Source organism: Salvelinus fontinalis, chromosome 3, assembly GCF_029448725.1.
Source record: "Salvelinus fontinalis isolate EN_2023a chromosome 3, ASM2944872v1, whole genome shotgun sequence".
NCBI lineage: Eukaryota > Metazoa > Chordata > Actinopteri > Salmoniformes > Salmonidae > Salvelinus > Salvelinus fontinalis.
The window spans coordinates 61932331-61959086 of record NC_074667.1 but is presented as its reverse complement, the minus strand read 5'-3'; the positions used below and the strand labels follow the sequence as shown (position 1 = coordinate 61959086).

Here is a 26756-nt window from a genome sequence, read left to right as displayed (position 1 = left end):
ACAGCTGGCTACTATACAGCTGACTACTATACAGCTGGCTACTATACTCCAGCAGGCTACTATACAGCTGGCTACTATACTCCAGCTGACTACTATACATCTGGCTACTATACTCCAGCTGACTACTATACTCCAGCTGACTACTATACTCCAGCTGACTACTCTACTCCAGCAGGCTACTCTACAGCTGGCTACTATACTCCAGCTGGCTACTATACTAGAGCTGGCTACTCTACTCCAGCTGACTACTATACTACAGCAGGCTACTATACTACAGCAGGCTACTCTACAGCTGGCTACTATACATCTGGCTACTATACTCCAGCTGACTACTATACTCCAGCAGGCTACTATACAGCTGGCTACTATACTCCAGCTGACTACTATACTACAGCTGGCTACTATACTCCAGCTGGCTACTCTACAGCTGGCTACTATACATCTGGCTACTATACTCCAGCTGACTACTATACTCCAGCTGACTACTATACTCCAGCTGGCTACTATACAGCTGACTACTATACTCCAGCTGACTACTATACTCCAACTGGCTACTATACAGCTGGCTACTATACTCCAGCTGACTACTATACTCCAGCTGACTACTATACATCTGGCTACTATACTCCAGCTGACTACTATACTCCAGCTGACTACTATACTCCAGCTGGCTACTATACAGCTGGCTACTATACTCCAGCTGACTACTATACAGCTGGCTACTATACTCCAGCAGGCTACTATACAGCTGGCTACTATACTCCAGCTGACTACTATACATCTGGCTACTATACTCCAGCTGACTACTATACTCCAGCTGACTACTATACTCCAGCTGACTACTCTACTCCAGCAGGCTACTCTACAGCTGGCTACTATACTCCAGCTGGCTACTATACTAGAGCTGGCTACTCTACTCCAGCTGACTACTATACTACAGCAGGCTACTATACTACAGCAGGCTACTCTACAGCTGGCTACTATACATCTGGCTACTATACTCCAGCTGACTACTATACTCCAGCTGGCTACTATACAGCTGGCTACTATACTCCAGCTGACTACTATACAGCTGGCTACTATACTCCAGCAGGCTACTATACAGCTGGCTACTATACTCCAGCTGACTACTATACTACAGCTGGCTACTATACTCCAGCAGGCTACTCTACAGCTGGCTACTATACATCTGGCTACTATACTCCAGCTGACTACTATACTCCAGCTGACTACTATACTCCAGCTGGCTACTATACAGCTGACTACTATACTCCAGCTGACTACTATACTCCAGCTGGCTACTATACAGCTGGCTACTATACTCCAGCTGACTACTATACTCCAGCTGACTACTATACATCTGGCTACTATACTCCAGCTGACTACTATACTCCAGCTGACTACTATACTCCAGCTGACTACTATACTCCAGCTGACTACTATACTCCAGCTGGCTACTATACAGCTGGCTACTATACTCCAGCTGACTACTATACAGCTGGCTACTATACTCCAGCAGGCTACTATACAGCTGGCTACTATACTCCAGCTGACTACTATACATCTGGCTACTATACTCCAGCTGACTACTATACTCCAGCTGACTACTATACTCCAGCTGGCTACTATACAGCTGGCTACTATACTCCAGCTGACTACTATACAGCTGGCTACTGTACTCCAGCTGGCTACTATACAGCTGGCTACTGTACTCCAGAGGACTACTATCCAGCTGCCTACTATACTCCAGCTGACTACTATATAGCTGGCTACTGTACTCCAGCTGACTACTATACTCCAGCTGGCTACTGTACTCCAGTTGACTACTATACTCCAGCTGGCTACTGTACTCCAGCTGGCTACTATACTCCAGCTGGCTACTATACAGCTGGCTACTGTACTCCAGCTGGCTACTGTACTCCAGCTGACTACTATACAGCTGGCTACTATACTCCAGCGGGCTATTATACTCCAGCTGACTACTATACAGCTGACTACTATACTCCAGCTGGCTACTATACTCCAGCGGGCTACTATACAGCTGGCTACTATACTCCAGCTGGCTACTGTACTCCAGCTGGCTACTGTACTCCAGCTGACTACTATACAGCTGGCTACTATACTCCAGCTGGCTACTATACTCCGGCTGGCTACTATACTCCGGCTGGCTACTATACTCCGGCTGGCTACTGTACTCCGGCTGGCTACTGTACTCCGGCTGGCTACTATACTCCGGCTGGCTACTATACTCCAGCTGGCTACTGTACTCCAGCGGGCTGCCGTACTCCAGCGGACTGCCGTACTCCGGCTGGCTACTATACTCCAGCTGGCTACTGTACTCCAGCGGGCTGCCGTACTCCAGCGGACTGCCGTACTCCAGCTGGCTGCCGTACTCCAGCGGACTGCCGTACTCCAGCGGACTGCCGTACTCCAGCGGGCTGCCGTACTCCAGCGGGCTGCCGTACTCCAGCGGACTGCCGTACTCCAGCGGGCTGCCGTACTCCAGCGGGCTGCCGTACTCCAGCGGGCTGCCGTACTCCAGCGGACTGCCGTACTCCAGCGGACTGCCGTACTCCAGCGGACTGCCGTACTCCAGCGGACTGCCGTACTCCAGCGGGTTACTGTACTCCAGCCGAATACTAAAGGCCGCTATTCTCTTTTTTCCTGTCCCTCTCTTTCTCTCTGGGTCTGTTATGGGTTTGAACCCACTAGGGGGAGGGTTTTAGAGGTCGAACACCATTAACTTCCTGAGAGAAAGGAAGTCATCCAGAGTTCAGTGTGTGAGAGGTCACTGAAATGTAACAGTGGGTCAGGGTTGACATTCTGGGCGTTTGCTGGGCTCAGCTGTCTGAGCTAGAAGGTGAAGGAGAGGATACCTGTAGGAAGACAGCTGGCCCTATGATTAAAGTTTGATTATGTTGTGTTATTGTGTTAATAGTAGTTAGTATGGGAACTGAGAAGGTAAGAGACATTCCACTCCGTTAGCTCTCATGATCTTTGAGACGAGGATTAGTTGTTTGATTGATAGTTTGTTGGATCATCGTTGTTGTTGTCATCATCATTGAAGTTGTTTTGAAAGGACTACCTGTTTGACTCCATGCTCCAAGCCAATCACCCAGCAGGCACTCCTTCTGATGAGCCGGGCATTCACATCCAATCACAGTCCCTCTCTCTGACGTACCATACTCCCATTACAGGGCTTATTCAATTTAGCCTCATCGAAAAGCAATATGAAGCAAGGATCTGTTCGCTAGCTAGTGGATGATCTATGTGGACTCTAGCTTGCATCCCAAAAGGCACCCTATTCCCTACATAGGGCACTACTTTAGACCAGATCCCGATGGGCACCATTTGGGACTGAGACTGTTACGTCCTCGAGCTAGCCTTCCTCTAACCCCTGAATTGTCCCTAGGGTATGATGCACTTATAAAACACTTACATTACATTTAATACAATAGATGTATACTCAGAAATAATGTTTCCAAATTAGATTTGGGGATCATTTTAGTCTCACAAGAGTTGGGTCACAATAAGGAAGAATTCTGGCCAGCTGCTGCTATTGAAGTTGGAAGGTCTCCATTGAAAAGAGTGAGAGAGTGAGAGAGACCCCCTCCCTCCCTTTTGGCTGAACTGTCCACTGAGATTCACGTCATATCTGGGGTGGGGTCAGGAGGACAAAATGTAGCTCTGTGATTGGTTCAACTCAAAGGACCCCAAAGAATTCAAGGATACCATGTGAACTCCATAGACACGTGGTTCAACTCTTCTCTATGTCCAACAAGCTGATAGCTACCAAGGGGTCTGCTGCCTTTGTACGTCGTTAACGTGTCATCAGCCTGCGTCACATTTCATATTCACCTCAACAACACTTCCCTCCATTATTTTTAGGACTGCTGTGCACACACACACAGTAGAACTTGAGCTGTTCTGACGTCCGATTGGCAGACTTGTAGAGGGGCCCGGACACTGAAGGATGTGATTGGTCTCTTACAATCCTAACATGTGCTGTAACTAACCCTGTCATTAGTGTTCGATCGGCTGGTCTGTTGGTCTGACAGCTGGCACGTTAGACATGGTTTACTGGTTATTTCATCTAACTGGACAAACGAATCGATTGGACTGGTGTCTGTCATCCTCCCACTGTCCCATATGGCTGTCAGGCTGGAAAACAGAGCAGGGCGTTTCACATGCAGCGTCTGTAACAGAATACAGCTCATATTTAACCTGGTCATCTAGTGATTCTGTAAGTACAAATAGATTTTGGATTTATACTGAACAAAAAAGATAAACGCAATATGCAACAATTTCAATTTTTACTGAGTTACAGTTCATAGAAGTCAATTGAAATAAATGCATTAGGCTCTAATCTTTGGATTTCACATGACTGGGCAGGGGTGGGCCTTGGGAGGGCATAGGCCCACCCACCTGGCAGCCAGGCCCACTCACTGGGGAGCCGTGCCCGTCCAATCAGAATTAGTTTTTTCCCCACAAAAGGGCTTTATTACAGACAGAAATACTGCTCAGCGCACCACTTTGGCTGTGTTGTCTCATCATAATTAGTTGTGTATGGAGAACTGTCTGTACTCTGTCCTCTCCTCCTCCTTTCCTCCTCTCTCGCTCTCTCGCTCTCTCTCTCTCTGTCCATCTCTCTCTCTGTCTCTGTCCCTCTCCCCCTCTCTCTCTCTCTCTGTCCCTCTGTCCCCCCCCCCTCTCTCTCTCTCTGCTCCCTCTCTCTCTCTCTGCTCCCTCTCTCTCTCCCTCTCTCTGCTCTCTCCAACCCTCTTCGGTAGCCAGTAATCTAATGACACATGGTGATGAAGTTCTCATTGAGGACATACAGTATGAAGACCAGTTACACTCATACAGTTACCATTCCTTCTGTACATTTCCTGATGATGAGGATATGAACCATTTCAATTGTTATTACCCATTGCATGCCTCTTTATATATCCAGCAGATCCCTCACAATATATATTTATTCTTCTTACGGGAAGTGATTCACATGTCCATTAAACTGTGTATGTAAATCCATACATGTGTATTTTGTGTGACTATACAATGGCTTATGATATTTTCTCTCCTTCTCCCCCTCTCTCTCTCCCAGGTAAAGCTGAACATCATCGGGGATGTGATTGACCAGGGCTCCACCAACCTCAGGGCTGACCCGTCAGGCTTCAGCCCCCACGCTGCCATCTACTCCATCAGGCCAGACGTACGCTGCTGCATCCACGTGCACACTCCTGCCACCGCCGCCGTGAGTCACCTTTCACTCTGGTTAATCATCCAGGATCTTAGAGGAAGAAGTGTTGTTTAAATAGGCCTGACTTTTAGACAAATATTGTCCACATTTTGATGTTTTATAATGCACTGTGATGCTGTATATGTTCATCACCAGTTTCACTCTCTCTCTCTGTCTGTCACTCTGTATGTCTCTCTCTCTCTGTCTGTCACTCTGTATGTCTCTCTCTCTCTGTCTGTCACTCTGTATGTCTCTCTCTCTCTGTCTGTCACTCTGTATGTCTCTCTCTCTCTGTCTGTCACTCTGTATGTCTCTCTCTCTCTGTCTGTCACTCTGTATGTCTCTCTCTCTCTGTCTGTCACTCTGTATGTCTCTCTCTCTCTGTCTGTCACTCTGTATGTCTCTCTCTCTCTGTCTGTCACTCTGTATGTCTCTCTCTCTCTGTCTGTCACTCTGTATGTCTCTCTCTCTCTGTCTGTCACTCTGTATGTCTCTCTCTCTCTGTCTGTCACTCTGTATGTCTCTCTCTCTCTGTCTGTCACTCTGTATGTCTCTCTCTCTCTGTCTGTCACTCTGTATGTCTCTCTCTCTCTGTCTGTCACTCTGTATGTCTCTCTCTCTCTGTCTGTCACTCTGTATGTCTCTCTCTCTCTGTCTGTCACTCTGTATGTCTCTCTCTCTCTGTCTGTCACTCTGTATGTCTCTCTCTCTCTCTGTCTGTCACTCTGTATGTCTCTCTCTCTCTGTCTGTCACTCTGTATGTCTCTCTCTCTCTGTCTGTCACTCTGTATGTCTCTCTCTCTCTGTCTGTCACTCTGTATGTCTCTCTCTCTCTGTCTGTCACTCTGTATGTCTCTCTCTCTCTGTCTGTCACTCTGTATGTCTCTCTCTCTCTGTCTGTCACTCTGTATGTCTCTCTCTCTCTGTCTGTCACTCTGTATGTCTCTCTCTCTGTCTCTCTCTCTCTGTCTCTCTCTCTCTGTCTCTTTCTCTCTGTCTCTTTCTCTCTGTCTCTGTCTCTCTCTCTCGGTCTCTCTGTCTCTCTGTCTCTCTCTTTCTCGCTCTCTCTCTCTCCTTCCATCCTCCAGTGTCTGAATAGTTCTCACATCTCCCTCCATGTCTCTCCAGGTGTCGTCTATGAAGTGTGGCATCCTGCCCATCTCTCAGGAGGCCTTGATCCTGGGTGACATCGCATACTACAACTACCAGGGTAGCCTTGACGACCAGGAGGAACGCCTGGCGCTGCAGAAGGCCCTCGGACCCTCAGCCAAGGTAAAGGTCTAGGATCAGATTACCCCATCCCAAAAGGTGATGTTAATTGCTAGTTCGGGGGATGCAAACTGACCTGAGATCAGTGGGTAAATCCTACCCCTATGGGACTGCTTTGACAGGACTATTTTCTAGCTAGTGTAAAAACAGTCTTGGTGATAAAATGTACTAGCTAGTCAGCCAGCCTTAATGGCATTGAGGTTACTGTGGTTGTGTGTCTCCTCTAGAGTCATCTACTGGTAAACTATGGAGGCTTGTTATCACACTGGGGGAAATTGTCTTGTTAGATGTAACTGTCCTCGTCTATGGTTGTGTTTGACCGTGACCGTGTGTGTTTGGTGAACAGGTGCTGGTGCTGAGGAACCATGGAGTGGTGGCTCTGGGGGAAACCATCGAAGAGGCCTTTCATTACATCTACAACGCTCAGTATGCCTGTGAGATCCAGGTACACACACACACACACCCACACGCTACATAACACACACACACACCCTGGACCCTGGACCTCACTCTCATCAAACAATAGGTCAATAAATTGAGTTACTCGTTCAGATCTAGATTCTACAGACATTTACTGTTCTGTTCTAACAAGAGATTTCAGTAACAACGCCTTCGATTCTGCAACAACACGGCGTCACGATGTTAGCTTCATCTAACGCTTATTAGTGATGCTGTTCCTGTTTTGGTAGTTTCTGTGTTTTCCAAGGAAAGCCGGAATGTCATTTATGGGGTTGTTAAAAATCTAGAGAGAGGAAACGTGAAGACAGCTGGAGAGAAAGACTGGCAGGAAAACAAAGAGATTGTGTTAAAGTCCTATAACATCCTACACCGTCTGAATTAGAAGAGGGGGAAAGACCATTTTAAATGGGCTGTATATTACCCCACAACAAAACCAGCGGGACAGCTTGAATGGAAAGTCAATGATTTCCAGAGTTTTGTTTGGCAAAGTTTGTTTGTGTTGTGTGTTTGTGTGCGCGCGTGTGTGTGTGTGCGTATGATATGTGTGCGTTACTGTTTGTGTGCTTCTTGCCTGTGTGCTGTGCGCGTGTGTATGCAGTTTGTAAATATGGTAGACATTACGGTGTGGGTGTGTGTGTGTGTGTGTGTGTGTGCAGTTTGTAAATATGGTAGACATTACGGTGTGGGGGTGTGTGTGTGTGTGTGTGGGTGTTGTCCCTGCCTGTTGTAATAGGTGCACCAAATCCCTATTTGAATCTCAGTCTCAGAGCCAAACAAAACATTAATCCAACCTAGCAAAGCCTGCTTAATATCTAAAGATTAACATCAGGTGTGTGTGTGTGTGTGTGTGTGTGTGTGTGTGTGTGTGTGTGTGTGTGTGTGTGTGTGTGTGTGTGTGTGTGTGTGTGTGTGTGTGTGTGTGTGTGTGTGTGTGTGTGTGTGTGTGTGTGTGTGTGTGTGTGTGTGTGTGTGTGTGTGTGTGTGTGTGTGTGTGGCAAAAAAAAGTGACCTTGTATAATAACTGTAATACCTCCCTGGGTTGGATTTTTCAATTGTCTAGATAGAACTCTGTGCCTCTCTTTTCTGAATAGAAATTCTCTCTCTCTCCCCCTCTCTCTCTCTCCCGCATCTCTCTCTCTCTCCCCCATCTCTCTCTCTCTCTCCCCCATCTCTCTCTCTCTCCCCCGTCTCTCTCTCTCTCTCCCCCGTCTCTCTCTCTCTCTCCCCCGTCTCTCTCTCTCTCTCCCCCGTCTCTCTCTCTCCCCCGTCTCTCTCTCTCTCTCTCTCTCTCTCCTCCGTCTCTCTCTCTCTCTCCCCCGTCTCCCCCTCTCTCTCTCCCCCGTCTCCCCCTCTCTCTCTCCCCCGTCTCCCCCTCTCTCTCTCTCTCTCCCCCCATCTCTCTCCCCCGTCTCTCTCTCTCTCTCCCCCCATCTCTCTCCCCCGTCTCTCTCTGTCTCTCTAGGTGAATGCGTTCTCGTGTGCTGGCAGCATAGACAACCTGATTGTGTTAGATGCTGAGAAGTATAAGTCTCGGACCCATGCGGTGGCCGATGCAGGGTCTGTCAACATGGGAAGTCCACACAAGTGGAAGGTGGGAGAGCTGGAGTTTGAATCTCTCATGAGGATGCTGGATAACCTGGTGAGTGGTTTACACAGATACACACACACACACACACACACACACTACCCACACACACACTACACACACTCTCCTTTCCCTGCTACACACACACTCCATCCCCCCCTCCACACACACACACACACACACACACACACACACACACACACACACACACACTGCAATCTACATTACTGTATAATATCCTTGCTGTGACAGTGACTCGTAGCTATGCCATATGTCCAGTTGGCACTAGCCACCAAGGTCATGGGAGGAAGCGGGGCTACCACCCACGCTACCCAGGCTATGTGTTGACCTGCTGGGCTGGCCCTGTCCCAGGTGCCCCCCTCCTGGCTCTGACCTCCAGGTTGTGTAACTAACAGGGAAATGGAATTCAAGGACAATGACTTGGCATCCAACATATAGTGTACAATCCTGCCCTCATTTCCTCTGTCATTACTGTTTCTGGGTCATCAACTGGATCTATCACTCGATAATGTACAGTACATCACTGGTCCAGTGCAGCTGTGCTGGTCCCTGTAGACTTGGGACCGGGTCAGTGATCCATGGTCTGGGCCCTGCTGGAACTGGTCCCTGTAGACTTGGGACCGGGTCAGTGATCCATGGTCTGGGCCCTGTAGACTTGGGACCGGGTCAGTGATCTATGGTCTGGGCTCTGTAGACTTGGGACCGGGTCAGTGATCTATGGTCTGGGCCCTGTAGACTTGGGACCGGGTCAGTGATCTATGGTCTGGGCCCTGTAGACTTGGGACCGGGTCAGTGATCTATGGTCTGGGCCCTGTAGACTTGGGACCGGGTCAGTGATCTATGGTCTGGGCCCTGTAGACTTGGGACCGGGTCAGTGATCTATGGTCTGGGCCCTGTAGACTTGGGACCGGGTCAGTGATCTATGGTCTGGGCCCTGTAGACTTGGGACCGGGTCAGTGATCTATGGTCTGGGCCCTGTAGACTTGGGACCGGGTCAGTGATCTATGGTCTGGTCCCTGTAGACTTGGGACCGGGTCAGTGATCTATGGTCTGGGCCCTGTAGACTTGGGACCGGGTCAGTGGTCTATGGTCTGGGCCCTGTAGACTTGGGACCGGGTCAGTGATCTATGGTCTGGGCCCTGCTGGAACTCTGACTGGGATGCTTCATAACAACACCAGATCCCTCAAGGATCAGACACTGCTGAGCTTATAGCAGAGAGACTCTCTCCCTTCCCTCGCACTCCCTTTTCTCTCCATTCTCTCTCTCTCTCTCTCCCTTCTCTCTCCCTCCCTTCTCTCTCTCTCCCTTCTCTTTCCCTTTTCTCCCTTCTCTCTCTCTCCCTTCTCTCCCTTGTGTCCTCTTTCTTGCCTTCTCCTATTTGTCTTTTTCACCTCTCTTTCCTCTCCTCCCTCTCTTGTCTCTCTTCTCTAACTTTTTCTTGTCTACTCTCTTCTCACCTCTGTCCTCTATGTAGTGTATCTGGAGAGTCATTACTCAACGGTCTGTGTAGCTGTCCGAAGGGGACCGCTCCTATCACATAGTCTCGTCTCACACCTCGTAAAAATACTATTTCTTATAGTACAGAATATACCGGAATAACATGTTTCACAACACCACGGCAGATACCTCTGATATGGAGAGGAAGCTGCATGCCAAGAACTTATTCTGATTCTGTGTTTCCTGAGTCCAGTTGAAAGGTTGAGTCTGGTCTCCGAACACCTGGTTAAAGTCTATATGTGATTGACACTGACAGGATAGTCTGGTATCGATGAAAAGGAGGGAGGACGAGAGATATAGAGAGAGAGAGGGATGAGAAAGAGTTAAGAGTTAAGTCATGGATAGAGAAGAGGAGCGCTATACAGGGTGAGAGAGAGAGCAAGGGACAGAGAGGAGAAGGACGGATAAAGAGAGAGGGGGAGAAAGAGACAGGAAGTATCTGAACACACTCCATTGTCCATGGATGCCAGGAACCCCTCCGGCTACACATCATCGTTTTTCCGTTCTCCCACAGCTAGGAATCATGGGATAGTGGCCGGAGACTGTCCCTCTCTCTCTCGCTCTCTCTCTCCGTTTTCCTTAGTGGACAGAGGCAATAGTTTTGATTCCAGGGCTGTGTCCAAATATTAAGGGTGGGACAGAGACACGAACTACATTCCTATGTAGTGAAGATTCTACAGAGAGGACTTGCACTATTGAAAATGAACTCTAGATGAATGGGGAGATCAAAAGCTTGAGAACATTTTGTTCCACTACCAAAGAGTCTTCTTTCCTCCCACTTTTACCTCGTCTTCCTCTCTAGGGACTTAGAAACTTTGTGACAAATATGTACTGTACAAAAACGGAATCCTGTTTGTAGATGGACACTTCTGTCGTTTGTTTTCCCCACAGGGCTACCGGACTGAACGCACTATGTACATGACATCTAGTGGATTGATTGATTTCTGTATCCTTTTCCCCACAGGGCTACCGGACGGGCTACGCTTACCGCCACCCCATTGTTCGGGAGAAGCCTCGGCACAAGTCCGACGTGGAGATCCCGGCCACGGTGACGGCGTTCATGTTCGAGGAGGAGGAGGGCGCCGCGCGGCTACCGTTTAAGTTCCTCCAGCAGAGACAGGCCCGGGAGAAGACGCGCTGGCTCAACAGCCCTAACAGTTATATGAAGGTTAACGTGGCGGCCGTGGACGAACGCACCAGGACCATGGTCAGTACTCACTGTAGGGAGGGTTAACATACTATATAAACACACCAGGACCATGGTCAGTACTCATACTGTAGGGAGGGTTAACACTCTATATGAACACACCAGGTCCATGGTCAGTACTCACTGTAGGGAGGGTTAACACACACTATATGAACACACCAGGACCATGGTCAGTACTCATACTGTAGGGAGGGTTAACACTCTATATGAACACACCAGGACCATGGTCAGTACTCACTGTAGGGAGGGTTAACACTCTATATGAACACACCAGGACCATGGTCAGTACTCATACTGTAGGGGGGGTTAACACTCTATATGAACACACCAGGTCCATGGTCAGTACTCACTGTAGGGAGGGATAACACACACTATATGAACACACCAGGACCATGGTCAGTACTCACTGTAGGGAGGGTTAACACTCTATATGAACACACCAGGACCATGGTCAGTACTCATACTGTAGGGGGGGTTAACACTCTATATGAACACACCAGGTCCATGGTCAGTACTCACTGTAGGGAGGGTTAACACACACTATATGAACACACCAGGACCATGGTCAGTACTCATACTGTAGGGAGGGTTAACACTCTATATGAACACACCAGGACCATGGTCAGTACTCATACTGTAGGGGGGGTTAACACTCTATATGAACACACCAGGACCATGGTCAGTACTCATACTGTAGGGAGGGTTAACACACTATATGAACACACCAGGACCATGGTCAGTACTCATACTGTAGGGAGGGTTAACACTCTATATGAACACACCAGGACCATGGTCAGTACTCATACTGTAGGGAGGGTTAACACTCTATATGAACACACCAGGACCATGGTCAGTACTCATACTGTAGGGAGGGTTAACACACTATATAAACACACCAGGACGATGGTCAGTACTCATACTGTAGGGAGGGTTAACACTCTATATGAACACACCAGGACCATGGTCAGTACTCATACTGTAGGGAGGGTTAACACTCTATATAAACACACCAGGACCATGGTCAGTACTCATACTGTAGGGAGGGTTAACACACTATATGAACACACCAGGACCATGGTCAGTACTCATACTGTAGGGAGGGTTAACACTCTATATGAACACACCAGGACCATGGTCAGTACTTGTACTGTAGGGAGGGTTAACACTCTATATAAACACACTAGGACCATGGTCAGTACTCATACTGTAGGGAGGGTTAACACCATATATAAACACACCAGGACCATGGTCAGTACTCATACTGTAGGGAGGGTTAACACTCTATATGAACACACCAGGACCATGGTCAGTACTCGTACTGTAGGGAGGGTTAACACTCTATATAAACACACCAGGACCATGGTCAGTACTCATACTGTAGGGAGGGTTAACACACTATAAACACACCAGGTCCATGGTCAGTACTCATAGTGTAGGGAGGGTTAACACTCTATGAACACACCAGGACCATGGTCAGTACTCATACTGTAGGGAGGGTTAACACTCTATATAAACACACCAGGACCATGGTCAGTACTCATACTGTAGGGAGGGTTAACACTCTATATAAACACACCAGGACCATGGTCAGTACTCATACTGTAGGGAGGGTTAACACACTCTATATGAACACACCAGGACCATGGTCAGTACTCATACTGTAGGGAGGGTTAACACTCTATATGAACACACCAGGACCATGGTCAGTACTCATACTGTAGGGAGGGTTAACACTCTATATGAACACACCAGGACCATGGTCAGTACTCCTACTGTAGGGAGGGTTAACACTCTATATGAACACACCAGGACCATGGTCAGTACTCATACTGTAGGGAGGGTTAACACACTATATAAACACACCAGGACCATGGTCAGTACTCGTACTGTAGGGAGGGTTAACACTCTATATAAACACACCAGGACCATGGTCAGTACTCATACTGTAGGGAGGGTTAACACTCTATATAGACACACCAGGACCATGGTCAGTACTCATACTGTAGGGAGGGTTAACACACTATATGAACACACCAGGACCATGGTCAGTACTCATACTGTAGGGAGGGTTAACACACCAGGACCATGGTCAGTACTCATACTGTAGACAGACACACACGCACATATGGTCAGTGTTAATGAAACAGAGCTCCCTGTTCATGTCTACACATTGTGTTGTGCAGGCCTTAGTCCTGACTAGCTCAGTTGCCAATCATAGAGCCAATCTGACGTTCTCTGATACACATTCTGGTGAAACCTTATATTACACTGCCCTCTCCTGGTATGTTAGAGAATGACATCTTTGTGATATTTCCACATATAATGACTCAGAAAGGAATACCAGCAAGTTCACCTTGGCTACGTTTACACAGGCAGCCCAATTTTTCCACTAATCAGTCTTTTGTACAATCACTTCCGATCTTTTCATATCAGATCTTTTTCAGAGCTGCTCTGATTGGTCAAAAGCAATTTATGAAAAAAATATCAGAATTGGGCTGCCTTTCCCAGATGAACTAGACAGATTGGTCTGTGTCTGATTGGTCTGTGTCTGATTGGTCTATGTCTGATTGGTCTGTGTCTGATTGGTCTGTGTCTGATTGGTCTGTGTCTGATTGGTCTGTGTCTGATTGGTCTGTGTCTGATTGGTCTGTGTCTGATTGGTCTGTGTCTGATTGGTGTATGCCTGATTGGTCTATGTCTGATTGGACTATGTCTGATTGGACTATGTCTGATTGGACTATGTCTGATTGGTGTATGTCTGATTGGTGTATGCTGATTGGTGTATGTCTGTTCTCTACAGTGGATGAAGTCTGAGGAAGGTGGTAACAGCAGCGGCACTCCGATCCGCATCGAGGACCCCAACCAGTTTGTCCCTATGAACACCAACCCTAGCGAGGTGCTGGAGAGGAGAAACCGAGTAAGTCACAGATCTAGGATCAGCTACCCTCCATACATAAACATAACCATAAACATCAGTAGGGGAAAGGCAAAACTGACCCTGGATCACTAAGGCCAACTTCAACTTAACTCCTCTCTGTCAGCTCCTTCTCTGCCTTCCACCGTCCTATCAGAACCACAATCCTTACCATGCACTTCCTGGTTGTGTAGCTGTAAGTGATGTCACTGTTATGTCCTATCACAGATCAGAGAGCAGAACAGATTCGACATGATGACGTCCGGACCTCGCTCTCACCACCTGGCAGGCATCCCATTGGACGAACCTCGAATGGTGAGTGGCAACTCTGACAAACCAATATATCTGTTGCCACTTTGCCTGAAGTCCTGTTGGTGATACATCCATAAGTGTCATAAACAGCAACTAACGTGGTTCCCATTACATTTCAATATTTATTTCAATATATGACAGTCTTTTGAATTATAGGGTATATACGGCAGGCTGTGAGCATCCTTGAGGATTTTGCTAAGTGATCCATATCATCCAGCCTAGATAGGCTTAGCTATTTGTTACTGCGTTTGACAACCTTGACCAGTAGGTGGGGCTAATGTATTGTTTAGAACCAGAAGTACACATCTCTATGGCTCTGGGATTCTGTTATGACATCCGTCCTTCAACGTGCCAACTGAATCCTTTTGGATCTTCTTGGCAGCATTTTGGTGGTTGGCATCATCTCATAGCAAGGAAATAACACAATCCAGGTCTCTCTGCCTGTTATCAGAGTTGAGATTAAACTGATTAGTGTGATATTTGATCACTTATTAAATATTGTTCCCCTACATGGTGTATGTCGTATTGAAGGATCAGCCAGTCCGTGTAAAGGTAATGTCTCTACAGGCTTTTTGAATACTACAGTGTGAAGTGTTTTTTTTTACCTGTTTGTCGTTTCAGTTGGTGTCCTGTTAGGTCACATCGTCACTGTTTATGTGTTTTTGGAGGTGCGAGTGAAATTGAGTTGTTTACGCATGATAGTGCACTCCACCAATGAATGACCAAGGTTTTTCTACTTCCTTATGTCACCCAATGTGTGTTGTGCATGTTCTGATGTGGTTGTGACAGAACAACATTCATATTAGACAGTGTCTCTTAATCATTGTTTTTGGTAAGTAATTTGAAAGTATTGGAGTGTGTTTGTGTAATATGCCCATTTCTATTGAATTGTGTGTTAGTGTGTGTTGTGGTTTACGATGAACTGGCATGACTTAGTGTACTCACTCTGCTAACTTGGGAATGTATCTGTCCGTGTTAAAAGTCTGGGGAGTCTAATGTCTGATCCTATGTTAACTCCACTCTCTCTCTCCACTCTCTCTCTCTCTCCACTCTCTCTCTCCTCTCTCTCCACTCTCTCTCTCTCTCCTCTCTCTCCACTCTCTCTCTCCTCTCTCTCTCCACTCTCTCTCTCTCCTCTCTCTCTCCTCTCTCTCTCTCTCTCTCCACTCTCTCCTCTCTCTCTCCACTCTCTCTCTCCACTCTCTATACTCTCTCTCTCCACTCCCTCTCCTCTCCTCTCTCTCTCTCTCTCTCTCTCTCTCTCCTCTCTCTCCACTCTTTATCCCTCCACTCTCTCCCTCCACTCTCTCCCTCCACTCTCTCTCCCTCCACTCTCTCTCTCTCCACTCTCTCTCTCTCTCCACTCTCTCTCTCCACTCTCTCTCCCTCCTATCCCTCTCCACTCACTCTCTCCTCTCTCTCCACTCTCTCTCCTCTCTCTCTCTCCACTCTCTCTCTCCACTCTCTCTCGCTCTCTCTCTACTCTCCCTCTCTCTCTCTCCCTCCACTCTCTCTCTCTCTCCCTCCACACTCTCTCTCTCTCTCCCTCCACACTCTCTCTCTCTCTCCCTCCACTCTCTCCAGCCCTACGTGGCATCAGAGGATGACCAGATGGTTCCTCTACCTCCTAACCCCTTCAGTCAGCTGTCTGAGAAAGAGATGGACGAATACACGATGAACGTAGAGAAGAGACAGCTGGGGCTGAGTGGTAAGAGAGAGTCACACAGAGAAGTCACACACCCATACAGAACCACAGAGAAACACACACACACACACACACACACATACAGAACCACAGAGAAACACACACATACAGAACCACAGAGAAACACACACACACACACACATACAGAACCACAGAGAAACACACACACACACCCATACAGAACCACAGAGAAACACACACACACACACACACCCATACAGAACCACAGAGAAACACACACACACCCATACAGAACCACAGAGAAACACAAAACCCCTGCCTGTCGTAACGTGTGTGTGCAGCAGGGAACCATCCCTCCATCCTATGACTAAGGCGGCCAACAGAACAGACAGACTGGCCCACAGCAGGTTTTCACACCCACTGTATGAGTGGGCCCGGTTGCCATGACACCATCCACCCCCTATCCCCACCTACTCTACACCAGTCCAATCTGGATTCCATATTATGCTCCTTATAGAATGTTCTTATGCTCCTTCTAGAATGTTCTTCTGCATGTCCGTGCTCACAGTAATACTATGTGCTGTTATGTATACTATGATGTTGATAGTCTGAAGAATGACTGTTTGTCTGTAATGCTATAACTCCACTGTGATAATGAATGGGTTTTGGAATGGCACTGGATTGATGTATACTTATAAACTAATAGTATTAGTAATGGCCAGATGAATGACCTGGTGGTTAAATGAACCACGTTAACCCCTTAGATTCCTCACAATATGTACTGGAGGTACTGTACGACCACTACGTTCCATGTAACCCAACGTAGCCTGGTCCCAGATCTGTTTGTGCTGTCTTGCCTCTAACATGTGTGTCAACACTAATCTCTCACCCCCCCCCCCCCCCAACCCTCACTTCCCTCTCTCACCCCCCCAACCCTACTCCTACCAACCCACTCCCTCACCCTTACCCCTCAACCCAAACCCTCTCCCCCTCCTCACCCCCTGACCCCTTACTCCCACCTCTTCAACCCTCATCCCAAACCCTCACCCCCTGACCCCTTACTCCCACCTCTTCAACCCTCATCCCAAACCCTCACCCCCTGACCCCTTACTCCCACCTCTTCAACCCTCATCCCAAACCCTCACCCCCTGACCCCTTACTCCCACCTCTTCAACCCTCATCCCAAACCCTCACCCCCTGACCCCTTACTCCCACCCCCTCATCCCTCACCCCCTGACCCCTTACTCCCACCCCTCATCCCAAACCCTCACCCCCTGACCCCTTCCTCCCACCCCCTCATCCCTCACCCCCTGACCCCTTACTCCCACCCCCTCATCCCTCACCCCCTGACCCCTTACTCCCACCCCCTCATCCCTCACCCCCTGACCCCTTACTCCCACCCCCTCATCCCTCACCCCCTGACCCCTTACTCCCACCCCCTCATCCCTCACCCCCTGACCCCTTACTCCCACCCCCTCATCCCTCACCCCCTGACCCCTTACTCCCACCCCCTCATCCCTCACCCTCACCCCCTGACCCCTTACTCCCACCCCCTCATCCCTCACCCCCTGACCCCTTACTCCCACCCCCTCATCCCTCACCCCCTGACCCCTTACTCCCACCCCCTCATCCCTCACCCCCTGACCCCTTACTCCCACCCCCTCACCCCTCACCCCCTGACCCCTTACTCCCACCCCTCATCCCAAACCCTCACCCCCTGACCCCTTACTCCCACCCCCTCATCCCTCACCCCCTGACCCCTTACTCCCACCCCTCATCCCAAACCCTCACCCCCTGACCCCTTACTCCCACCCCCTCATCCCTCACCCCCTGACCCCTTACTCCCACCCCCTCATCCCTCACCCCCTGACCCCTTACTCCCACCCCCTCATCCCTCACCCTCACCCCCTGACCCCTTACTCCCACCCCCTCATCCCTCATCCCTCACCCCCTGACCCCTTACTCCCACCCCCTCATCCCTCACCCCCTGACCCCTTACTCCCACCCCCTCATCCCTCACCCCCTGACCCCTTACTCCCACCCCCTCATCCCTCACCCTCACCCCCTGACCCCTTACTCCCACCCCCTCATCCCTCACCCCCTGACCCCTTACTCCCACCCCCTCATCCCTCACCCCCTGACCCCTTACTCCCTCATCCCTCACCCCCTGACCCCTTACTCCCACCCCCTCACCCCTCACCCACTCCTGCAGATGACGAGCACGACCTAACCTCCAACGACGCTTCCACTCTCTCTCAGTCTCTGTCCCAAACTCAGTCCCCGCAAATAACTCCAGCTAAACAAGGTATCACACAGAGAGAACCTTGTGAAATGTCTTTGTTTGTGTGCCTTTCAACAGAACACGTTTTTACTAAGGTTGTGCTGTGTTTTATTATGTCAAAAACACATTCTACTTTCCTTTGGTTCCACTTTTATCTCAAATGTTATAATATAAAATATATAAAATAACAAAGTTATATGGAAACCTACTACATTGTGAAATCAACTTTACTATGTTTAATCAGTGCCAATTCTAGTGTCTTTCTTCCTCTTAATCATTAACAATGACTCAGTTTTACTTCCTGTAGTAACTACTTCCTGTCCCTTTGAACAACAAACACCAACACCACGTAACTACAGAACACTAGAGTAGCCATCAACACAGCTCCCCACAGCAAACTGCTCTGTGTGTGTGTGTGTGTGTGTGTGTGTGTGTGTGTGTGTGTGTGTGTGTGTGTGTGTGTGTGTGTGTGTGTGTGTGTGTGTGTGTGTGTGTGTGTGTGTGTGTGTGCGACACAATTCGTGACACCGTTTTTGACTTAAGTCAACCAGTTCTTCTCCTGTGGGGGCCAAGTCGGGTCGATTGTTGCTCAGCAACCTCTTGTGATGTCACGCGTTGGTTCATTGTAGTACATTGAAATTCTCTTGTGGTAGAACAGTGCTTGTAAGAACACTCTTGGTGTGGTAACTGGATCCCTGTACAGTACATAGTCACGGTCACATTAACATTGGCTGTGAAATGCACTCTATTGAAAAGGGTGATCATTGAACTTGTGTTGATTAGTTAACAGGCACCAGCTGTACTGACAGATTTCAGAGAGGGTTGGTGACATCAGTTGACACCCTCTCCAAGGTTGCTCTTGGTTCCTGGTAAATTAGGCACCGAGGGTTGCAATTTCCCCCAAATTCCCAGGTTTTACAGAAATCCCGGTTGGAGGATTCCCAGATTCCCTGGTTATTCCTTCCTGGTTCCCTGGTTATTCCTTCCTGGTTCCCTGGTTATTCCTTCCTGGTTCCCTGGTTATTCCTTCCTGGTTCCCTGGTTATTCCTTCCTGGTTCCCTGGTTATTCCTTCCTGGTTCCCTGGTTATTCCTCCCTGGTTCCCTGGTTATTCCTCCCTGGTTCCCTGGTTATTCCTCACTGATTCCCTGGTTATTCCTCACTGATTCCCTGGTTATTCCTCACTGATTCCCTGGTTATTCCTCACTGATTCCCTGGTTATTCCTCACTGATTCCCTGGTTATTCCTCACTGATTCCCTGGTTATTCCTCACTGATTCCCTGGTTATTCCTCACTGATTCCCTGGTTATTCCTCACTGATTCCCTGGTTATTCCTTACTGATTCCCTGGTTATTCCTTCCTGATTCCCTGGTTATTCCTTCCTGATTCCCTGGTTATTCCTTCCTGATTCCAGTGTCTTCCAACCAGGATTTCTGGAAAACCTGGGAATTTGGAAAAGTTATTGGTAGTAGCACCTGAACATATTTTGTGGTCAAACAACATAGTATACAGGTCTGTAGCAGACACAGAATCAGGTTTATTGTTGTTGTGGTTGGTGGTGGTCTACCCTGTCTGACCTCTGACCCCTGTCCCCTGCTCTTTCCAGAGAACCACACGATGCAGAATGGCAAGGACGGCGGCGACCATGAGGTGAACGACGAGCTGAGCAAACGGGTCAGTCAGCTGACCACCAGCGTGGAGAGCATTGAGGTCAAGGTCCGCACCGGCGAGAAGATCGAAGACGCCGCCCTGTCCCCCGAGAGCTCGCCCTCCAAGTCCCCCAACAAGAAGAAGAAGAAGTTCCGCACTCCCTCCTTCCTCAAGAAGAACAAAAAGAAAGAGAAAATGGAGGTCTAGAGAAAGAGAGATGGAGTGATATTAAAGCCTATATACAGTTTAAGAAGAAAGAGGGGACCCCTCCTATTTTTTTGTATGTTTTTATTTTTGTTTTTGTCAGTGTCCTCTTTTGTCATTTAAAAAAAAAAAGATTTTATTTTAATTGTGTTTTTTAACAAATTGTTCTTTTAAGTTAACATTTTTTAGACTTGCGCGAAAAGTGATGAATTGAGTTGAGGATTCTCTTCCTCTGCCTAGAAGTGAAGGCTCATTGGTTTGGGAAGGCGAGGATTAAAATGATAAAGCTGCAACAACTGATTCTGGAAAACTGACTCCTCCCCAATGTTCAATATTCACTGCCATTGGCTGAGTATGTCACTTCTTCTCTGCCATTGGCTGATTATGTCATTTCTTCTCTGCCATTGGCTAATGGTTGATTATGGAATTAGAAACAGCCAATCGTATTCCTTGCTTCATAATCTCCAGCCAACACTGGCGGGTCTAGATATGCATCAGTGGTATTATTAAACTGCACAATATGGTGACTAGCTAGCGTACGGAAACGCTTTACGCCCTTATTGTAACCATAACAACCACCATGTTCTTTTCGCTTAGATTTTCTTCTCATATGAGGTCTGCTTCTTCAATACATAGAGGACTGAAATCAGAGGCCACAAAGTAATAGTCCGACTGGAAAACTGGTTTGAGATGGCTTTAAATTTACACCTTTTCTTTCTTTCACTCTCACTTCTTGTTTTCTCTTTCTCTCTGCCTCTCGCTTCGTTTTTCTCTTTCATCCCTCTTTTTGTTGCTCCTCTTCCTCCTCCTCCTCTCACCTTCTGTTAAAAGTGAATCTATATTTACATTACCCAGCTCTCTTCTAGTCGACCTCTGACCTTCATCTCAGTTTTTCACCGCTGTTGATTCACTCTAAACTCACATCTCATTTTTTATTGTCCTCTTAATAATTTCATTTTTATTTTGCCAAACTAAAAGGAATAAAAAAACAATCACGTTTTAGTGACGAATCATCATTTATATACTTTTTAATCTCATTTAGATCATAAAAACATGTCATCTCAATAAATAAGATTACATTTTAGTTTTTTTAATTGAACACAGTTTGGTAGTAGTCATCTCACTCAGTTTTGTGCTCATTTCTATACTTTTACAGAGAAATACAAGAGGTTACGCATGTTTTTGCAAGAATCTGAATTTATATGTCTGACTACGTTGCTCTAGTGTTGCCTGCAGGTTTCTCTCAAATTATATTCTTGTTCAGATTACAAAAATACTATATAACTGAGATATATGTAAACTGGATATGTTGGGTATAGATTTTTAACTATATATTTTGTATTTTATTGTGCTGCACTTTTACTGTGGTAGGACTCTTAACACAATGTAGCTGCAGGTGGTTTCTACTATGAAGAAGATTCTAGAAGCAGAGAACCAATAGAATCTATAGAAGCAAGAAAGTAGATAGCAGGAGCAGAGTACGGAAGATACACTTTAGGTCGTGGAGAGTTGTTTCAGAAGAAAAATATATAGATTTGTGTCACGCTTGAAAAAATATTATTTCTCAGTTAAAAACAAGAAAATAAATAAAACAGGTCCCAATATACAAAAAGTATCTTCAGTTATAAAATATAAAATCATGGGCCTTGAGCGTGGAACTGGCGCCGTTGTTGCTATGGTGTGTATTTTGTGTGTGACTTTTTTTTAAAGCCTTATACTATATTTTTCTCCTATATTTTAAATCATGAGACAAGGGTTGAGAATCTTATTCTGCCCGCACCCGGGCGTCAAATTTAGCAAGAGTGCTCCCTGGATTGTCATTAGGCCTAAGTCACCCTTATGTCATGCCTATGACTGCTCATAAGACCACTTTGACAGCTCATAGTTGTCTAGACGTTGTTTGCGTAGCCTCTAGCCTCTTTTTAGTTTCTCTCTTTATTTGCATCTCAACAGCTCCTTTCACGACGTTGTCGGTTGTGGAAACTGGAACTCGTGTCATTTCTCTAGAAGATATAAATCATGGAAGAGTGATGACTAAGTGGCATATAGACAAAGAGTAATACAGTTAATATACAGATGTACCAATATCCCAGCTAGCAATGTGAACTATTGGATTTGGAACATTGAGAGAGGGATGAAAGGAGTGAAGGAGAGTGGGATGGAGCGAGAGAAGGAGGGGGGATGGAGCGAGAGAGGGGGATGGAGCGAGAGAAGGAGAGGGGGATGAAAGGAGGGAAGGAGAAAGGCACATCTTTAGCTGTGTAAATAGCCCTATCATCTGTCTCACAGCAGAGTTGAGCTTTTTGGTCATAGTTACATGAACAGCTGGAAAAAGGGCTGAGGTGTGTGAGTTTTAGAAAATGTAAACGTGTATGTGTGGGGTGGGGTTTTAGGGAGAACTATGACATCAACACACCATGTTTTTAGAATTACTCACAATTGTACCCTTTTTTTCATACCATTTCTCCTTTTTGACACAGTTCTTATTTTTCATCTTTCCATTTATATCAGACAGATTTTCAGTTCAGTTTTTTCCATTTACCAAGTACTAGGTTTCTCCTTCCTTATTAACCATTTACAGTACGAGCGTTTACAAACCGCTCTCAGATTAATTGAATTTGCATTTGTGTTCTTTTATTTACTTTTCTCTCCCATCTACCGACCATTTGCACCTTTGTTTTACTAACTAATGTCCACCATTTTGTTTCTGTTTATAAAAAAAGAAAGGATTGCTTTAGCATGCAAGTAATGAGCCAAGACCTCCCTCCCTGTGACCTGTGAACAATAATCCTATTAGAAATGGTTCTTCTATAATGGAGTTGCTTTCAGATGTGTTGCTAATCAGTGTAAATTCACAAAATAAAACTGTATTTTAAGAAACGGGAGCTTTATTTTTCATTTCCATGTCTTGTTAAACTGATTGAAGTGGCGGACTCCTTTTATGGAGTCATTTTAGTGCCAAAAGAAATTGAATTCCGATTCAATTTATTTTGGCGCGAAAATCACCCCGTAATCACCTACAATCCACGTTCATGAACACTCGTATCATTCTTCCAACTGTCTGTCTTTATGTTGAACATAATCCATCCACAATCATTTTAAGTTTAACTCATAAATGAAAAGATCTAGTGTGCACACGGGGACGCAATCAAATATATTGTATGGTTTTTAAAAGTTGTTTCTCGGTGTACTGATATTATCCTGTACATACAAAACCAGTATACACACGTACTATGCAGGTTTCAATGATATATAGAGAACATAGTCCATATGAAAGATGAACAACTGTCAAATTATGCAAAATCCCCTTCAGTGTAAAACCTGGAGGCCAGAAGCTTATGTCCAGACATTATACTGAGACGTATTGGAGGTGATGGAGAAGCTACTGAACAAATATTAAGTATCAATCAACCAACCATTATATAGCACAGAGAGGGTGACATATATTTTGTAATATATATATATACATATGTATGTATTGATAATGCACAGGATAACTTACATATGGCTGCATGTATGTTTGTTTGTTTTGCTTGCTTGGCTGTGTGTGAAAGAGAGGGGGAGTGTGACGCTAGCAAAGGCACAGATAGGACATCTTGAAAAGAAGGACCTAAACTATTGACTTGACTGGGACCTAAACTACTGACTTGACTGGGACCTAAACTAGTAACTTGACTGGGACCTAAACTACTGACTTGACTGGGACCTAAACTATTGACTTGACTGGGACCTAAACTAGTGACTTGACTGGGACCTAAACTACTGACTTGACTGGGACCTAAACTACTGACTTGACTGGGACCTAAACTAGTGACTTGACTGGGACCTAAACTATTGACTTGACTGGGACCTAAACTACTGACTTGACTGGGACCTAAACTACTGACTTGACTGGGACCTAAACTATTGACTTGACTGGGACCTAAACTACTGACTTGACTGGGACCTAAACTACTGACTTGACTGGGACCTAAACTATTGACTTGACTGGGACCTAAACTATTGACTTGACTGGGACCTAAACTACTGACTTGACTGGGACCTAAACTACTGACTTGACTGGGACCTAAACTATTGACTTGACTGGGACCTAAACTACTGACTTGACTGGGACCTAAACTATTGACTTGACTAGGACCTAAACTATTGACTTGACTGGGACCTAAACTACTGACTTGACTGGGACCTAAACTATTGACTTGACTGGGACCTAAACTACTGACTTGACTGGGACCTAAACTACTGACTTGACTGGGACCTAAACTACTGACTTGACTGGGACCTAAACTACTGACTTGACTGGGACCTAAACTACTGACTTGACTGAGACCTAAACTAGTGACTTGACTGCGACCCACCATGATATTTCTTCTATGACTCGCCTAAATGTATGTGTATCTATCACAAATGTAATGTGTACGCATCACCTCCAAAGAGTCGTGATTCTGCCAAACCTTCTAGAACTGGAACTGAACCGAATCAATCCAGAGTTCATTTCATGCTGATGTTAACCAATCACAGTGCACAGTGTTGACACAAAATGCCGACTTTATTGCACGGTAAACATGGGACTGTTAGTGGAGTTGCTCTGCGGGGGGGGGGCCGTTGTGCATTTTTCCTCTGCAAATAAATAAAATATGAAATATAAAAGCAACTTACCATGACTTTGTGCTTCCTAAATCTGACTGGGAGAGTGTGTGGGGGAGGGGAGAGAGGCTAAGAGTTAGTGGAGTACAGCAATATTACCCGTTCTCTTCTCCTCTCACCCGCTTCCCTTAAGTGTTGCGTTTGCTTCTGTGATTTGTCGACAGAAATCATTGCATTGAACTCTGACCCTGACGTTAATGAATGTGATTTGATAATGGCACTTTGTTGAGTAAATGTAGACTTTGCTGCACTGAACATTAAAGGCGAACAAGTCAAGAGGTCTGATGCTGTGATGTCCGTAGTTCATTCAACCCCTCAGCTAACACTTGTGTAGTGTACAATTCTCAGACCAATTCTTGCTAGTCTACATTAACTCATTGCCTAATGCTTGCTTGTATATTTTAATGATCTTTATGGAGTGAGATAAACATTGCTTAGTCTTGTTATGAGTTGCATGTGAGGTATATATGCCACAGGAGGTTGGTGGCACCTTAATTAGGGAGGTGGGCTCGTGGTAATGGCTGGAGTAGAATAGGAGGAATGGTATCAGAGACATTAAAACACGTGGGTTGATGCCATTCCATTCACTCCGTTCCAGCCATTGTTATTCATCGTCCTCCCCTCAGCAGCCTCCACTGATATATACTGTATATACACATATCAAATATTACTGCTCACTACACTGGACACACTGACACTCGATGAGGGAACAGGGAGGGGGTCACGGTGCCGTGGTGTCTGTTGAGGGTAGCACCCAAACAATGGCCTCTGTTGACCAGTTCCACATAGTCATACAGTAGCATATGGGGAGGGGGGGCTAGTCTACTGTCCTACTAGTCCCTGTCATGGGGGGTCTATTGGGGGAAGCTGTTAAGGGTCTACTGTAGTCCACACTATAGATGTTATGAATGGGGATACTTTGCTAGCACGTGTCACCATGTCATGGAGGAGGGGTCTATTCAGGAGAAGCATCTTGTTTAGTGGTCCCTTGTTCCTCCATATTCATCAGAGTGGTGCCTGGCCTTCTGTAGATGCTACTATGTTAATGCTAACCCGTGTCATGGGGGGTCTGTTTCATGGGGGAAGGGGTGGCAGTCCAAAAATTCAGCCACACAAATGTATGTAGAACTGTGTGTGTGTGTGTGTGTGTGTGTGTGTGTGTGTGTGTGTGTGTGTGTGTGTGTGTGTGTGTGTGTGTGTGTGTGTGTGTGTGTGTGTGTGTGTGTGTGTGTGTGTGTGTGTGTGTGTGTGTGTGTGAGTGTGTATCATGTCGACTCCCCCTGGCTGTGCATCCATCTGGATGAGCCCAGACTCATGGTTGTGACACTCACAGCACGACTCCGTCTGGAGAACAGAACAGGGGCACTGCCTCTCACCCCCACCCCCCTGTACCCCCGTTCCCAGTTCTCTATCCCCTCTCTACAGGACACCCCTTGCCCCCTCTCTCTACCCCCTCGCCCCCTGTCTCTACCACCTCGCCCCCTCTCTACCCTCTCGCCCCCTCTCTCTACCCCCTCGCCCCCTCTCTCTACCCCCTCGCCCCATCTCTCTACCCCCTCGCCCTCTCTCTCTCTACCTCCTCACCCTTTCTCCCCCATCCTCTCGCCCCCTCTCTCCCCCCTTGCCTCCTCTCTCTAACCCCTCACTCTCTCTACCCCCTCTATCCTTCCCTAGTATCCAGTCCCCTCTCTCTACCCCCCCATCCCTCCCTAGTATCTGGTCCCTTCTCTCTACCCCCTTGTCCCCTCTCTCTATCCCTCTCTAGTATCCGGTCCCCTCTCTCTACCCCCTCGTACCCTCTCTC

At 46.9% G+C, this 26756-nt stretch overlaps 2 protein-coding genes across 9 annotated transcripts in view; one reads left to right on the top strand and one right to left on the bottom strand.

Annotated features, from left to right (window-relative positions):
• Positions 1 to 23185, top strand: part of LOC129851288 (gamma-adducin-like) — a 154219-nt gene extending 131034 nt beyond the window's left edge. For 7 of the 8 annotated variants that reach the window (XM_055917725.1, XM_055917722.1, XM_055917724.1 and 4 more), the window contains 10 exons: positions 5105 to 5254; positions 6368 to 6511; positions 6855 to 6953; positions 8430 to 8606; positions 11036 to 11278; positions 14079 to 14195; positions 14421 to 14507; positions 16089 to 16212; positions 18383 to 18475; positions 20058 to 23185. In XM_055917725.1, the coding sequence (XP_055773700.1) occupies positions 5105 to 5254; positions 6368 to 6511; positions 6855 to 6953; positions 8430 to 8606; positions 11036 to 11278; positions 14079 to 14195; positions 14421 to 14507; positions 16089 to 16212; positions 18383 to 18475; positions 20058 to 20308 (1485 nt within the window). In that variant the 3' untranslated portion in view covers positions 20309 to 23185. The remainder of the gene's footprint in view (positions 1 to 5104; positions 5255 to 6367; positions 6512 to 6854; positions 6954 to 8429; positions 8607 to 11035; positions 11279 to 14078; positions 14196 to 14420; positions 14508 to 16088; positions 16213 to 18382; positions 18476 to 20057) is intronic. The other variant, XM_055917727.1, reaches the window with a different exon arrangement.
• Positions 23186 to 23192: 7 nt separating this feature from the next.
• LOC129851289 (uncharacterized) lies at positions 23193 to 26211 on the bottom strand. Its single transcript, XM_055917728.1, has 2 exons — positions 24444 to 26211; positions 23193 to 24395 (listed from the first exon to the last, which is right to left on the bottom strand). Exons 1-2 carry the CDS (start codon positions 24664 to 24666, stop codon positions 23713 to 23715), a joined length of 906 nt encoding a protein of 301 aa, XP_055773703.1. The 5' UTR covers positions 24667 to 26211; the 3' UTR covers positions 23193 to 23712.
• Between the last annotated feature and the right edge of the window lie 545 nt (positions 26212 to 26756).

Excerpts from the sequence above, each read along its gene's own strand:
- LOC129851289 (XM_055917728.1), bottom strand. The coding sequence starts at position 24,666 with ATGGTGGGTCGCAGTCAAGTCACTAGTTTAGGTCTCAGTCAAGTCAGT. Across the intron at positions 24,396-24,443 it reads CAGTCAAGTCAATAGTTTAG|GTCCCAGTCAAGTCAATAGT; the intron begins GTCCTAGTCAAG and ends TCAGTAGTTTAG.